General features: G+C 49.7%; 1 protein-coding gene across 3 annotated transcripts in view; it reads left to right on the top strand.

Annotated features, from left to right (window-relative positions):
- The window catches only part of GAS7 (growth arrest specific 7), a 203568-nt gene that overhangs the window by 146654 nt on the left and 40452 nt on the right, over positions 1-16462 (top strand). For all 3 annotated transcript variants that reach the window (XM_060081685.1, XM_060081687.1, XM_060081686.1), the window contains exon 4: positions 10152-10237. In XM_060081685.1, the coding sequence (XP_059937668.1) occupies positions 10152-10237 (86 nt within the window). The remainder of the gene's footprint in view (positions 1-10151; positions 10238-16462) is intronic.

Consider the following 16462-nt stretch of genomic DNA (forward strand, 5'->3'; position numbering starts at 1 on the left):
CTTGCATTAAATGTCACCTCCTCTGAGAAGCCTTCCCTGATGGCTCAGTTTACAGTCCTCTCCCATCACTCTGGATCCCCGCTTCCTGCTGTTTCACTGTCCTCAGAGTACCCCTCCCTGTTGGTTGTCACTCTCCCACCCCAGACTGTAAGCTCCCTGAGGTGGGGACTCTGTCTCTCCTTTTCTTTCGTGGACTCCTCTGTCTCCAAATGGAGCCTGGCCTCAGCTTTGAGTGAATTCACAAATGTGGCGTGTAAACCTGGAATTTGAACATCAGTAGCATTGACAGTGTGGGACAGAGTGGGGGGGCACGGGCTGGGGGAGAGGGGGTGGGCAAAAGCAGCAGTGACATCCTCTGCTCACGTGGAGGGGAGGGGAGATGAGAGCCCCGTGCCCTTCTTGGAACACAAATAATTTACCGAACGCATCACAGGAAACCAGAGGAAGAGCTGTAAGTCATAAGAGGACTCTTAAACCCTGGATTGGGAAGGGAGCCGTGCCCAGTGTGAGTGGGTCAGGCCCCACCTTTCCCAGTGGGGGGTGTCTTTCAGTCTCCTCCACCACTGAGAAATCAAAGTGGGATCCAAGCATGTTATTTAGGGCTGTGAAGATTGCCAGCCACAGAACTCAGAACCCAAGTGGTGGCAGAACAGACCTGGAGAATCCAGAGGTCTGGGAGAGGGGATTGGGGGGATGCTTCCCACGGAAAGTTCTTCTAGACTTTTAAAATGTTTTTATTTAGATTTGTGTGTGTGTATATGCATGTATACACACACGCACACACACACACACATTTTTTTTTTCGTTAAAATTTTTAAAAAGGAACCCCCTGTGGGGCAGGGAAATGGGACATTTCCTCCTGGTTTCCTAGGGATGCAGCCAGTGCTACATTCTCAGACCAAGTCCTCAGAAATGGGGCCGTTCGGCCTTCCTAGCTGTCATATGACAATAGGCATTTCCTGGCACGCTGCCTTGTCTTTTGTTGCTGTTCTTGTGATTTTTTTTTTAACAATAGAAATGCTAGTGTGAATAGTGTGAGGTGTGGCCCTCTATCCTGGCTGGCTCCAGGCCACCCAGACGCTAGAAAGAAAACCCAGCTGTCTTTTCCGGCCAGAGGGGTCCACGGAGCAGGACAGGGCCATGACACAGGCAGGGGGAGGCTGGGTCGTGTGAGATGACAGGTGACAATGGCCCAGCCTGCCACCCTGCACAGCCTGCTACACTGGGCTGCTGGGGCTGGTTAGGGAAGTTGCCCTCTGGTCAGCGGGGTCACCTCTCCAAAGCCTGCTGTCACTGTCACTGGCCCCAGCAACATCCTGTTGGTGGGTCCATCCCCCAGAAGGAGGACTGAAAGAAGCTGGCTCAGGTCACTAGCCCGGAGGCCCTGGCGTGACAAATTCCTGCCTTCACATCTAGCACGAGAGCCACGATAACCCAGCACTGCACTGGGTGCCGGGGCTCTGAGGGGCTGAGAAAGGTGGGAGATGGTGGAGAGGGTCAGATCCGGGGATGAGAATTGCCAAGGTGGCCAAGGCATTAGACAGACTTAGGTGGACCCCCAGGGGCCTAGGGCACCTGCTTCCCACGTCCCTGGTATCCCAAGTCTGTCCATTTCTCTGCGAGAAAGGGCTTTGTAGTCAAAGACAGTTGGAAATCCTGTCTACTTTCTTCCCCTTTGGAGAGCACACATCAGCTCAGAGGAGGCCTGAACTGAAGACCCCGTTTAACTTGGTGCTTCTGTCCTTGTGTGTGTTTGTCTGCATCACACGTACACACTTGTTAAGCCTCCCTGGCCCTAGTGCAGTGGTTGTCAACTCGGGGGTGATTTCGCCTTCAGGGGACATTCGTGGCTGTCACCAGTCTGGGGAAGAGCTCTAGGCATCTAGTGGGTAGAGTCCAGGGATGCTGTCAAACGTCCTACAATGCACGGGACGGCACAGCCCCACAGTAAAGGGCTGTCCAGCCCTGCTCATCAGCAGTGCTGGGGTTAGAAGCTCCGTTCTAGAAGGACTCAGAACCTCGACTCAGCACTGCTCTCTGTCGGATGATGGACGACAACCCATGACAGTGAGAAGCGGCCGCAAAACATGCAGGACCGCAGCTCATTGACTCTCAGACCCACGTTTTGTTTCCCAGTTTTCATATCTTGGAAATCAATGGTGTGTCCTAGTCTAATTGGAAGCATCTTTTTTTTTTTTCTTTCTCAGTACTTAAAATAAGGGTGACTCTAACAGTCAGTGACATCTTAGATTTGTGAAGTTGCAGCTCCTTAGACAGGGGCCTCGGGCACACCCCTTCTCCTTGCCAGGCCTCACTTTGTCCATTTATAATGGGAGGAAGGCCATGGCTGAGGTCCTGTTCCACCCTCCGTGGTTATGATTTGTGGTCCTCTGTACCCTGGGGCATGAACCCACGTGTCAACTCTCCATCCACCCTCTGGGATGGAAGCGAAGAGAACACACCTGTGAGGGTGTAGCAGGATCTGAGGTATTTTGACATCATCTTTTCTGGTTTTGGAACTGAACCTTCTGTCTAAAGAATAGAAGAATCACTGTGTTGGTATTTCTCTCTACAGGAGAGCACTAGGATTTTTCCAGCCATTCTTTCCTTCAGTTTTATAAGCAGCTTTCAGGAGATTGAATTTTATTGTGGGGAGAGAAATAGACTTGAGGAAGACATGAGGTAGCTTCAAAAACTGACTGTCCCCGTCCTTGGGCTCCCGGGGCTGTGGGCGCCTTGCCTGGAGACCACTCAGGGCCCTGGATCTCAGCCTCTTTTGTTCTGCTACTGCTTCTGCAAAGCAACAGTGGTGGAGTTGCAAACATTTTCATTCAAAAAATATGCCAGACATGGTTCTCAGCACTGGGGATACAGCCACAGACAAGCCAGTCCTTGTGTGGTCCCTGCTCCCGGGAACCTACATTCTAGTGGCAGAGTTGGACAAACAAGCAGACATGGAATACGTCAGATGTTCGTTGCATGGGCAGCAGGACAGAGTGTGTGACTGGGGCGTGAGGGGTGGCCTCAGTGAGGAAGTGATGTTTCGGTCAAGCTTTAAAGACAAGGAGAAGACGGTATGTGTGTGGGGTGGTGGTGGAGTGTTCTAGGCCAAGGAACAGCTAGTGCGAAGGCCCTGGGGCAGGAGTGACCTTGGCATGTTTGAGAACAGAAAGAAGACCAGTGTGGCTGGCGGGTGGGGGACAAGAGGGAGCGTGGTAGGCGATGAGGGGAGGGGGAGCCAGCAGGGACCAGAGGAAGGTGTTGGGATTTCATTCTGAGCGTGATGGTTGGGATGGGGGTGAGAGTGAAATGCAGTGGAAGTGTCTTGTCTTCCTGGGAAGCTGCCTTCCTGAAGCAGTTGGGTAGCAGTGGTGGGGTTGGGGGTTCCCTGCCAGGAGGTGGGGCGGGGAGGTAAGGACGATGTGGAAGGAAAACTTGACCACATTTATTAACCACAAGCATCCCATATGGTCGTTCCTGAAGATCATGGAAAAACAGGTCAAAAAGAACATGGGCGGGAACCACAAATGAACCCAGCCAAGCCAAGCTTAAGCAGGTCCCCTTTGAGGAGGCCGAGGGGTGGAGGGTTTACCCATGGGGCTCAGGGTTACTTTTGAGTCAAGCTTCTGGAGAGAGTTGGAAGGGCCACCCATGAACAGGACCGGTTCGTTCTCCTCAGTGCAGGTTTGTCAGATGCCTGAAGCACAGCCAGCCAGGTTACCAGCTGGGGAGAGAGATCTGGAAACACACCCAGTGCCCCCACAAATGGGATTCCACTCTCTGAATGTTGGGGTCAGCACTGGGCCCAGGACTTTCCCTACGTGGCTTCCTCTCAGATCACAGTGGGAGCTGTGTTTGTTCAGTAACTTTATTGGAGCCATTTAATGCCAGCTTTCTGGGGGAGGTCTACGTAAGTCAACTTGAAACCCAGACAGAATACCGAAGGCTCTATTCAGCACGTGTTAAAAACCTTCTTTGGGCCAGTTTAACATACACTGTAACGGTAATGATTTATATGGAGAGAAGTAGTAAGAGGCATATGGAAAGAAAATATGAGTGAAAAATGAAGTTCTGGGATTTTCATGTTATGTGTTACTGGGTAACACCAGATGACACCGTAGACCAGTTCTGTCCCCTAGAACTTTCTGTGCTAACAGAAATGTTCTACATCTACACCATCCAGTATGGTAGCCACTGGCCAGCGGATGTGATGCTCGGCCTGAGGAATGAATTTTTAATTTTATTTAACTAAGTACTTTTCAAATTTTGGAATAATTTTAGGTTTACAAAAAAATTGTGAAGACAGTACAGAGAGTTCTTATATTCCCTTTACTCAGTTTCAGCTAACGTTAACGTTTTACATAACCGTGGTCCAGTTGTCAAAACTAAGAAATCATTGTGGTACAGTGTTATTAACTAAACTAGATTTCATTCGATTGCATAAATTTTTCCAGTATTATCCTCCTTCTGTTCTAGGATCCCATCCTGGGTACCACCCTGCATTTAGATTCTATTTCAATTTCACTTGTTAGAATTTGAATAGCCACTTGTGACTAACAGCTGCCCCATCAGACCGGGCTGGGCAGGTGTAGAGAGTAAGTTCCTTTCTGAGCTTCTGGGCCTGGACGTGTGTTAAGTTTGCATTTGTGTTTCCCTTTGGGATGGAGGAAATCTATCTCAGTGTATTGAGTTCCCCTGGGAGTGGGGATGTCGGGGAAACCTGGGTTCCGAGGCTGGCTTTGCCTGGCCTGGGGCCTGACTCCGCTGAGGGCTCATGCTTGGAGAAACAGCCTGCCTCCAGGGAAGCCAGATCACAGGGGAGTGAGTTCTTCTTTTGGTCAGGGAGGGCCTGCCTTGGAATCTGGACTCTGTGCAGACAGACAGCTGTGCTTCCCCTGAGCAGAGCTCCCCAGGAAAGGGGCTCCAGAACCCAGGGCCCTCACCCACCTACTTTCTTCTCCAGATCAGGAAGCCCTGGCTACTCCCACATAGGAGCAAACAGGCACTCTCACCTACTGCAGAATTAGCAAGTTACCAGGCCCAGAGTGGCTGCCATAGCCCTCAACTAGGAATCACTGTTGACCCCAGGGAAGGCCATAGGGGGCCGCCTTTTCCTTTAGGGGCATGTGCCTGTTGGCTGAGGCCCCAGGGGCCCTTACAAAGGCCTGTTTAACCTTTGACGCCCTGGAGAATAGATGCAGGTTTCCAACTCTTCACAGCCACGCACACGTGTATTGTGAGTTCTCTTTGGGGGAATACAGTTTACATCTTAGACAACCAGGGAGGCAGCAGGGATTGGGCAGCCAGACAGACATTTCAAGACCAGAAGGATTTCCAGACCAGAAGGCTGTAAATGTAAAACCACTCCCCTAAGCAGACCCCGGCAGGTGCAGCGCACACCTGGGAAGGTGAATACGACAAAGAGCATCCTTCCAAGGCCCCACAGGGCGTGGTGGGGCAGTGAGGCAGAGATGGTGCCTATTGTGCCTTCAGAGGTGCTGAGTACAGGTCTGGCTCCGGTGTTTGCCTTGGTAGCCTGACTTCAGAACGTGCTTTCCAACGACCCCGGCTGCGTTTCCCAAAGTGGGTTCCACGGTACCCACTGCTTTTCCCGCCCCCGTCCGGGTTCTTTGTCCATGTAAGTGTGGACTGCCACACTGCTGCCTTGATTGAGATTCACAGAGCATGTCAGCATATTTTAAAAAGGCCTACCGTAAAGAAACCAAGTTAAATCTGAGCAACAGGAGGCATTTGTCCCACACTCTTTGGGCCATCAGACTCTGCCCTTTGCTGTCACCGCAGAACACTTGTAAGGAACGTCCTGCAGAATTGGTGGTTGCATCACATGCCTGGGGAGGGGCTCCGTTCCGCCAGGCTTAAATGTCGTAGCAGGGAGGGAAGAAGGATTTCCAGAACAAGGGCCCTGGAGCTCCCAGGTTTCTTCGAGTTGAGGAAGGAAGTTACTCGTCTATTCCAGAGAGAAGGGAGATGAGGCTGGACCCACAGGAGGCAGAAGGAAGGTGTCCAGAGCTGATTTTCTTGTTTGGAAGAAGAAAGTCTTGTCTTTGGAGTTTTTTAGAGAACAGAACCTAGACAGTGGGGCTTGGAGGATGGACTGTCTTACAGGGAGGATTGGAGCTGGGCGATGGGGCCAGAGCTGTAGGGAGCGTGAAGTCTGGGCAGCGAACGATGCTCTCTGTTAGTCTTCTTATTTTCCGTTTTTTATCCCCTCCGCCCACCCCTGCCCCCGCCCCCAGCAAATGACTTCTCCTTTCTACCAAATATCCGGCCCCTTCTCTCATTATGTATCTCCCAAGCCCTCTCTTTGTCTGTTTAACTGCCCATAAAGAGGAATGAAATGTGTGCGTGCGTGTTTTTATACTTGTATTTGAAGTTACTGAAGTTACGAGATAGAGCTTTCTGTTCCCTTTTCTTATCTTAAAAACAGCTGAATTTGGGATTTTACGTTTTTTTCTTGTATCCCCAACTGAATTATGGTCCTTATGGTTATGAGTGATCCTTGACCATATTTTATTTTATTTTTTCCCCTGGGAGGCTGGAGGCCTCTAAGGCACCCACCTCTGGCCTTGTTCATTTTGGGTCTCACCCTCAGTAAGCTGAGGGCCCAGTGGTGTGGGAGTGCCCATCAGGACCGTCGTGGGTGAGCTGTAACTGTTCAGATCCCCACGGAGGACTTTTCCAAAGGTGCCGGAACTATTGAAGTAAAGTGCAGGGAGACAGGGTGTCAGGGGAGAGCTGCTGTATGGGGAGAAATGGTTGAATGGAAAATTTGTTTTTCTTTCCCAGTAATTGTTTTGACATGAGCGGTAATTAGCCAACAGCTGACAGACCAGAACTGAAGTGAGAACAAGAGGATGGATTAGGGGCAAATGCCACTACGTTAGATGGTTCCCAGCAGCTGTTAGCATGGGGGCCGCCAGGCTGGGAGAGGCTGCAAATAGGAGAAGGGTGTGTTGAGGGTGCACTTTTGAGGTGCTGTGGAAGGAGAAGACGGGGGTCGAAGGGCAGCCTCTGCCCTCAAGAAGATAGGGATCACCTTGGGTTAGAGGGACCCAGCACCATCAAAGGTAGTGACTGGTTCTAAACTAAGGCCTGTTCAGGTAAGAACTTCGTATTCCATTTTCGTAATCAGCTGAACTGTGGTTGCATTTTTTGGGTTGTCGATAGATTTTAGGATCAGGGTGATGCTGGCTTTGTGTAATAAACTGGGAAACTCACCAGGTGTTTCTGTACTGTGCAGTCTGGGCCTATGTATTTCTTTTAAGAGTTTGAACCACTTTGCCTGTAAAACCATCTGGGCCTGGTGCCTTTTGGAGGGGAGGTCATTTTTCAAAGGTTTTACTCATTTTGGTGTTTCTGGTTATCCTTTGAAACCATTTTGATCATTTGAATCTTATGGAAAGTTTTGTATTTATTAGCATAGAATTATAAATAATATGCTCTTGCATTAAAAAAAAAACTCAAGTCTGTTTGCCGTGCGTATGTTTGCTCTCTAATTCCTAATTCTAAGCATTTGTGTTTTCTCTCACTCTCAAATTAGGATGATCTGCCTTTTTTAATCACTGTTAGTTTCCACTCCCCCTCACCACTGACCTGCCCTGAACCAGCCAGGGTTGCAAATGTTATCCTGTCTCCTAACTCATCAATTTCTCTTGCCATATTTATATCCTTTTCTCTCATGTTTTCCTTTCCTTTGATTTATTTTATTGGGTTAAAAAAATTTTTTTTCTAATTTCTTAAGTTGAATGTTTAGTCTGTTTATTTTTATTCTCTTGGCTTTGGTAATGAAATAATTAAGGCTATGGATTTTCCTCCAAATATAATTCAGGCCCTATCCCATTTGTTTTGATAGGTTTTTCCTCATTATTTTCAAAATATTATGTAATTATAGTTTTAAATTCCTCTTTGACCTGAGATTATTTAAGAGGGTGTTTTCTTAAATTTTCAAGTGTTTGGGAGTCGGGGGGGATGAGGACCTTGTATATTTTGTTCTTTCATTATTAGTATCTACTTTTATTGCTTTCTGGTCAACGAATGTGCCTTGTGTTATTTATGCCTTTTGCAATTTATCAATACTTTATTTGTGGCTTAAATAGTCCCAACATTTTTTTTTTTATGTTGCCTGGATTCTTGGTAAAAGATATTATCTCTGTTTATAAGGTATGATGTTTAATCCATCTAGTTCAATCAGCTTTTTAAATTAAATTATTAAGATATTCCACATCCTGACTTTTGTCCACGAATCAGTCCTAGACTGAAAGCAGTATATTAAGATTTCCTACTGTTGTCTTTAGGTTCTCCAGCATTTGTGTTTTATCTATTTCAGCGCTATGCTCCTTGATAAGGAAAATTTCTCCAATGTTTTGCCTGCCTTGTGGGTTGTATTTATCAGCAGTCTAGTGCCCTTCCTGGCATGGCCTGCGCTGACCTGAGTAGATTCTCCTTGGCAGCCACAGCTTCTCTGATGCCCTTGGAATCCTGGCCCTCCCTCCTCAGCCCCCTTTTAGCTAGAGGATTCCTGCATAGAATCAGCAGTTCAGCAGCCTCTTGAGGGCCCTGGGTGTAGACCAGGAGCGTGGCTGGCCACGTGGGGTTAATTTGTTGTTTCTCCTTGGGTCCCTAAGCCACTGCCCTGGGGGCCAGCTCTGTGGACAGTGTTTTGTTGTCCTGGTGTGTCTGTGCCCACCCTTCTTCCGGAGTGTCCGGCCAACGGGCAGATCGGGAGAAACCCAGCTACCCACAAGAATCTGCTGAGTGCGCCTCTGTTCACAGGTGGCCCTGGATTTTTCGCTGCAGTTGGGGGAGAATGGGGGGCACTCCCCAGCATGAAAAAGGTTCTCCATGGGGTGGCCTTCATACCCCATTGCTTGCCCCCAGCCCTTGCTCTGTAAATGGGTAGCTGATAGTAATTTCGGCCTCTCCACCTCCTCCCTCCCTGCAGGGTGGTGTCAGCAGGAACCACCAAGAGCTGGACGTGGGTCTGTGCATCTTTCTCCAGGCCGACCTGCAGTTGTCTGTGTTGTAGCAAATCCTCCAAGCCTGGGGCATGAGGAAGGCATGCTTTCCTGGTGTCCAGAGATCAATGCAGGCTTGGGGTTCAAGGCCAGGAGATTTAGGAGCAGAAGCAGTGGCCTTCCCTCTCTCCATCCTTCCCCTCTCTGTTCATGAAGTACTGTATAACTTTACAGATCTCTTTTGCAGTTATTGTCTCGTTGGATTTTCATCCCAACAAAGTAGAGAGAGACTAGGTAGAACTGTCCCCATTTTACAGATACAGAAGCTGAGGCTCACGTAACTATATCCGTGAGAGGGCAGCGCCACCTCTGGGAACTGAGGATGCATGGGCTGCGGTGTGTACGTGTGATGTCAGGACCAGGCAGCAGCGTCGGGGGCTTCAAATCAGCCCCGATGGGAGCCTTGAGGCCATAGAAATCGGCAAATGCTACAGACCAGAGCTTCCCATCCCCCCCTGGAAGGGCAGGTGTATCAGCTCATGTTGGGAGCATGAGTGAGTGTCATAGGGATAGAGTTTTAGAGGCTTGAATTTTTTTTTTTTTTTTAGACTTTAGGAAAACTGGGACTCAAGAAGGATGTCATATGATCCCCTGGCTATTAAATGGCAAAACCAAATTTCATGGAAACCAGTGAAGCCCATTCTCTTTCCATTATACTTACATTACAGTGGGTGAGGGTGACAAGGTCCTTGGGGGTGGGGCGGGGACAGGATTTGTAGGAAGCTGTGGGTGGGGCCACCTGACTCTGTAGAGAGATTGGACCCTTAATCAGCACCAGTGACCACAGCTGATGAGGTATTTTTAGCAATGGCTGTTGGACTATGATGACCTCACCTCCTACTAAGCATCTTTCTTTTCTTCTCTGGTTCGAAAAGAAACTTGGTCCCCCAAGAGATAGGTAGTTGGGTGCTGGGGATTAGAGAGATGCTCTCAACCCACCTCCAGCTCAGCAGATACAGATGAGATCCTAAGAGGTGGTCCTGGCCATGCATGACCCCTCAGAACCAGACAGTGTGTGTGGGGGGGAGGGGGCTGCAGCTGCCCCTGTGGTCTGCAAGGTCGGAGGGGCCTGTCTGTGGCCAGCGCAGCATCTGAGCGGTGTTTCTGTCCCTGCAGTGAATGGATACCACACGTCAGGGACCCCAGCGCACCCTCCTGAGACTGCCCACATGAGTGTCCGAAAATCCACCGGTGATTCCCAGGTAAGGGGTCCTGTTACGGGATGTAGGGGCAGCCATTTAGGCAGGCCCAGGGAGGTGTCATTAGGATGGGGATGCCATGGGGGTCCAGGTGGCTACAGCCCAGTCCTGCCCCAAGTAGAAAGTGGTCGGTATCTGGGTCATTCCAATGTACCATGATGTGGGAGAACAGGCGATTGTGGTTTGGTTTTCTCTAGAAGTTGAAGATGGATTTTTCGGTTGTTTTTTTGGCTGCGCCAGATGGCATGAGGGATCTCAGTTCTCTGACCAGGGGTTGAAACTGTGCCCCCTGCAGTGGAAGCACAGAGTCCTAACCACTGGACCGCCAGGGAAGTCCCTAGAAGTTGAGGATGGTTTTGATGGGGTGATGGTGAAGGGATTATAACTGTTCTTGGGGCAGAAGGTTCCATCCTGCTGTCTGGATTCCTAATACAGAGTCCAGATTTCCCAACGCTTTAAGAATATGGATGAGGCCAGGCCATTTTCCTTTTCTGCACGCCCTTTTCCCACCGCCTGACTTTACCCAGAATGAAACTGAGTCAGACATTTTACCACATTTAATCATCTAACAGAGGGACAGCTACGGTGTGGAAGGACATGGGAGGGTGTTTTAAGTTTCCCAAACTGCCTTCTCATTTGTCATCTCAGCTGACACTTGTGCAAACGCAGGAGGGAGTTGTCGGTACGATTCCCGTGTCACAGATGAGGTCACGGAGTCTCAGAACGGTTAAGTGACTCGTGAGGGTTGACACGATTACCAGGTGGTCAGACTGGACTTGATGCCGAGTTCTTCCGGTGTCATTAAGCTGTGTCTGAGGAACTGAGAACTGGTCTCATGTGGTCCATCCGTGAATTATCCAGAAGGTGTCCCTAAGCAGAAGCCTCCAAACCAGCCCTTTCCAGGAGTGAAAATGCCAGGCCCCAAGGATGGTGGTGGTGGTGGTGGTGATGATGATGATGATGATGATGATGATGATGATGATGATGTGATAACAATAGTTGCTTGTTGTCACCAACAGTGGGTTCTATGTGCCAGTCACTGAAAGAGAGACCTTGTGGTCTGTGACAGCAGGCGGCTTCAGTGTGACACTTAGCTTTAATGCAGGCAAGAAGGTTAAACCTCAGAAACCTAATTATGTTCTTGTCTTAGGAGGCTGGGCATTGGGCTCAGGTCAGTTCAGTTCGAACTCTGGAAGAGAATTGGGACGTCTAGGTGGGCAAAGGCTCCTTCCATGTTGATGGGTTGATGAATCTCCCGGGCCTCGTGTTAGAATGCAGATTCTGATTCAGGAGGTCTGGGGAGGGTCCGGAGGTTCCCTGATTCTAATGAGCCCCCTGGGGGATGCTGATGCTGGTCGGGGAGGGGGAGTGGACCGTGGCAGGACAGGCGAGGATCCGGGCACAGTTGGTCGTGCCAGCACGTGTGTGTCCCCTTCACCCCCTGCTCATGGCACACATCACAGCCCTGGCTCCGTGTGTTTCCTGCAGAGCCCCCCCCCTCAACACAGCCTCTTTCAGTCGTTTAAAATGAAGCTTCTTTGCCGCCTAACTATGGAGTGTTTTCTTAAGACGTCAGCCCAAGCTCTGCTGTGGTTTCCCAGCAACTAGAAAAGCTGGTCTACCCTGGGCAAGAATATGGGAAACAACCCCTTCCTCCCCGGACCCCCCCATCATTCTTCTCTTGTTCCCTAATGGAACATGGCTCCCCCATCCCGAAATGCTGTGAAGCTGTTTCTTAACCACATAAAACAAAATCTATCCTGATACATATAACATCCTGGGAAGCCAATTGGACAGTGTGCTGCCATAAGCCTTTGACCCATGAATTTCCTTTCCTGCATCTGTTCTTGGGATACATTCAGGGATTCTGATCTATGTATGAGGCTGTTCACTCAAGCATTATTTACAGCCCTGCCACCTTGGACCCAACCTAATTATCCAACAACAGGGGATGGGTAAAATGGATGGCACTGAACACTGTCCAGCCAGTGAGACCACGCAGCCGTGAAAATTCCACCTTCCGAAGAAAATGTCGTGATTCCGGAAAGTGCTGAGACATAATATTGAGTGAGAAAAGCAGAACAAAGCTCCACGTATGGTCAGTCTTATCTGGGGGGAGGAAATCTATCCACATGTGAAGACAACTGACTGGAAGAAAAAATAAACCCGAACATTGTTGGCGTTGCTGTCTGGTTCTCAACCAGGGGACGTTTGGCAGTGTTTGGAGATATGTTGGTTGTCACAGCTGGTCAGAGGGTGCTACTGGTATCTAGTCAGTAGGGGCCGGGGATGTCACTAAGCATCGCACCAGGCCCACGGCAGCCTCCACCACAGAGCATTACCCAGGTTGAAAAGGTGATTGGTGCTGACATTGAGCAACCTTGGTCTAAGGTGATTTTTATTCTCTTTAGACTTTTGGGTGTTTTTTAAATTTCCTAAAATGAACACATTTTACTGTCATAGAAGGCGTTATAAAAACAAGGAGTTAGAGGCGAGGTACTGGGGATGCAGGGAAGGTCAGCTCTGGAGACCCAGGCCACGCCTGGGCACTGCTTCAGGACAGGTGGAGTCCAGTGCATTGTTTTTGGATGATAACATCGAGAGGGGGAGGTATCATCAAAGTAACAAGAATACACAGTGCAGTGCATGGAGAGAGCAAATATGCATTCGTTCACTGGTTCCCCAGCTGTGAAAGCGTTTGGGAACCCACAGAGCTAGCTGGCTGTCCTAAAAGGCGCCAGAGGCCAGTCATAGAAGTGGGTTAAGAAGGGTTGATATTTCCATAGAGCACTACTGACAAATGGTCCCCAGAGTGTATATAGCACACTTCAGCCTGCATAGCATTTACTACCCCATCCCAGGTTGTCAACTCTAATTAGTGACAATTATCACCTAATAATATTGAACGAGTGAATGAATGAATGAACGAATGAACAGACACACGGCCATTGGAGAGGCAGGGTTGGGGGTGGATAAAGTAGCTCGTCACACCCCTGTTGTGCTCCTTTTCTGCTACCTGCCCCCTCCTCGAGCAAGCTAATCAGGAAAATTAGAATGGTGGGCAGGTAGGGGGCAGGTAGGAAGATTATCTACTCTTCATGGAAACCGGGAGTGTGTCTGTACCGTCGTGGGTGGGACTGATGGCTGGGTGCCCAGCACCCCAGGGGTGGTGCCCACCCAGTTCTGGGAGACCTGGAGGGCCAGGCACAGGTGATGGTGATCTGGCGCCACTCAGTGGATGTTTGCAAGTCTGCAGCTCTGGGGGCAGGCTGCCTGGGTGCTGGATGCACGGGGCCCACCTGATCGGAGGTTGGGGCATCAAAGCCTGAGGATAGTCTTGCTGGCCATGGCAGAAGCACATCTGAGCCTGTCCCCTGCCTGTCTGCCCGCCCGCCCGGGGCTAGGGTGGTGTGAGCCCCCTCTGCTCCCTGTGCAGGTACTGGGAGGGCAAGGAACCTGCCCACCAGAGCCCAGGCCGTTTTAGCTGTTTTAGATTCCCATGAACTGCCCCCCAGGAAGGCTATCTTTAGACACAGGAGAGAGGAAAGGGAATGGGACTGCGAGCTTGGAAACTTAAGGAACCCATTGGCAGTGAGATTCTGAGAGCTCATTTACTTAATTGGGCTCCCCCTCCCCTACTTGGTAAACAGCACATGTTCTATTGAGCATCTGTTTATTTACGAGGCACTGAGTCATAGACAGATGTAGCCCTTGTCTTTTTTTTAAATTAATTAATCAATTAATTTTTGGCTGCGTTGGGTCTTCGTTGCTGTGCGCAGGCTTTCTCTAGTTGTGGCGAGCGGGGGCTACTCTTCGTTGCGGTGCGTGGGCTTCTCATGGCGGTGGCTTCTCTTGTTGCAGAGCACGGGCTCTAGGTGCACAGGCTTCAGTAGTTGTGGCACTCGGGCTTCAGTAGTTGTGGTGCACGGGTAGCCGTTGTCTTGATGGAGTTAATAGCTGGGACTGGAGAAAGAGATAAATGTTTATTTCGTTTTGGCAGTGACAGGGGCTGGAGGGAGTGTGTGCTCTGAGGACCTGACCAGGTCGTGGTGGAAACATCGAGATGGGCTCTTTAAGAAAAGCTAAGACTGGAAAGATGAGCAAGGGTTTAGCTTGGTAAAGAGGTGGTGGTAGGGGAACAGCATTCCGGGTGGAGGGGACAGCATATGTGGATGCCTAGAGGCAAGATTTCAAAGAAGCCATGGAGTCCGAGTGGGGCTGTGGTTTACTATGTTAGCAGGTGTGGGGAGGGCACAGGAGGAGGCTGGAGGAGTCCTCAAGGCTGCTGTGAGGAGCTTGGGTTTTGTCCTAACAGTGCTGGGAGCCACTGAGAGGTTTCATACTGTGTCCCGCTTGCTGAGGGTGTGGGACCCAGACTCCTCACAGGGTAAGGAGACAGGGTCAGGAAGACATTGCAGAGTCCAGGGGCTCGCTGAATTGGCTGGGAATGACACACTGCCTTCTCCCAGGCACTGCCTCGTCTGTCACCACCCTCAGTGGGTCCTCACAGTGACAGTAGAGCAACCCAGGCGAGGCCAGGAAACCAGGCTGGGGAGGGGTTTTTAAAAAGAGGAGAAAAACCTTCTAGAATCATAGGAAAAGGAAATTAAAAAAAAAACAAACTTTTGTTATGGACATGCGTAAATGTTTATAAGAGTAGAAGGACTATTATAATAAAGGACCATGGACCAATCATTTAACTTCAATTATTCAGCCCATCTTGTTTCATTTAAACTCCCATCACAGGACTTCCCTGGTGGTCCAGTGGTAAAGAATCCACCTTCCAAGGCAGGGGACGTGGGTTCGCTCCCTGGTCAGGGAACTGAGATCCCACATGCCACGGGGCAGCTAATCCCTTGCGCCACAACTACTGAGCTCACGTGCCCTGGAGCCCACACGCCACAACTAGAGAGAAGCCCACGCGCTGCAACTAAGACCCAATGTGGCCAAAAATTGAAAAAAATCAGTAAAATAAAATAAATAAAATGAATGGGTTATATATTAAAAAAATTTTTTTTTAAATAAACTACCATCACCTCTCCCTAACTTCCCACTGGATTCTTTCAAAGCAAATTCCTCACATATTGTTTTAACTGTAAATATTTCAGAATGTATGTCTAAGGGCGAAGACATAACATAATACCATCAGTACACTTAAGAAAATGTTAGTTCAGGGCTTCCCTGGTGGCGCAGTGGTTGAGAGTCCGCCTGCCGATGCAGGGGACACGGGTTCGTGCCCCGGTGTGGGAAGATCCCACATGCCGCAGAGCGGCTGGGCCCGTGAGCCATGGCCGTTGAGCCTGCGCGTCCGAAGCCTGTGCTCCGCAACGGGGAGAGGCCACAACAGTGAGAGGCCCATGTACCGCAAAAAAAAAAAAAAAGAAAATGTTAGTTCATTAATATCATCCAATATGTATATATTATATCTGTGGGGTGATAGGGTCGGGCCACGTGCACATAGTTTCCTAACAGCCTTTGCACTCAGAGCTTTGAGCATCCCTGATGATTGGGCCTGAGTCTTTGACATTGGGGTTTGCCAGTGGTGGTTTTCCCAGATTTGGCTTGTGGGAGCCTCTTTGGGTTGGCGTCTGTGTCCTTTTGTTATGTCACATCATTTGTTAAACACTTTCTTACCTCCTCGCACAGATGTTCCAGGTCCACCTGGCATTTGGAATTAGCCAATTCTCCAAGGAGCCTGGGTCCCTTTTAGTGGGGAATCATATTAGAAACTACTTCTACCTAGTAGGTGTTCTCACTGTGACTGAGGTGTCGTTCCTTCTGGGCCCTTTCAGTGGAGTGCTACGGGGTGTGTGTGTGTGTGTATGTGTGTGTGTATGTGTGTGTGTGTGTGTGTGTGTGTGTGTGTGTGATAATGTTTATGTATATGGCATTCGAATAATGGACACAGGTCTTCAGCAGCAAACACAGAGCGTGAGAGCACCTGGAGGAGCCTGTGACCCCCGTGTGCAGCACTGCCTGAAACTGCACAGCTAGGAGAGCAGAGACTGGCACCCACACTTAGAGCATCACCCCCACCCCCACATGCTGTTACTTGCACTCCCGTCTTGGCCCAGATTATAGGGAGGAGGGTGACCTCTGTGTCCAGCCTCATTCCAGACAGCCTTGGACACAGTGGCCCCCAAATCAGTGTTTGTGGATGACGGAGATGTTTTCTGGCCCCTGCAGAGATACCTGGAAAAACAAGAGATTGTCCCAGGTCTCAAAGTG

The sequence above is a fragment of the Mesoplodon densirostris genome, chromosome 18, assembly GCF_025265405.1.
Source record: "Mesoplodon densirostris isolate mMesDen1 chromosome 18, mMesDen1 primary haplotype, whole genome shotgun sequence".
NCBI lineage: Eukaryota > Metazoa > Chordata > Mammalia > Artiodactyla > Ziphiidae > Mesoplodon > Mesoplodon densirostris.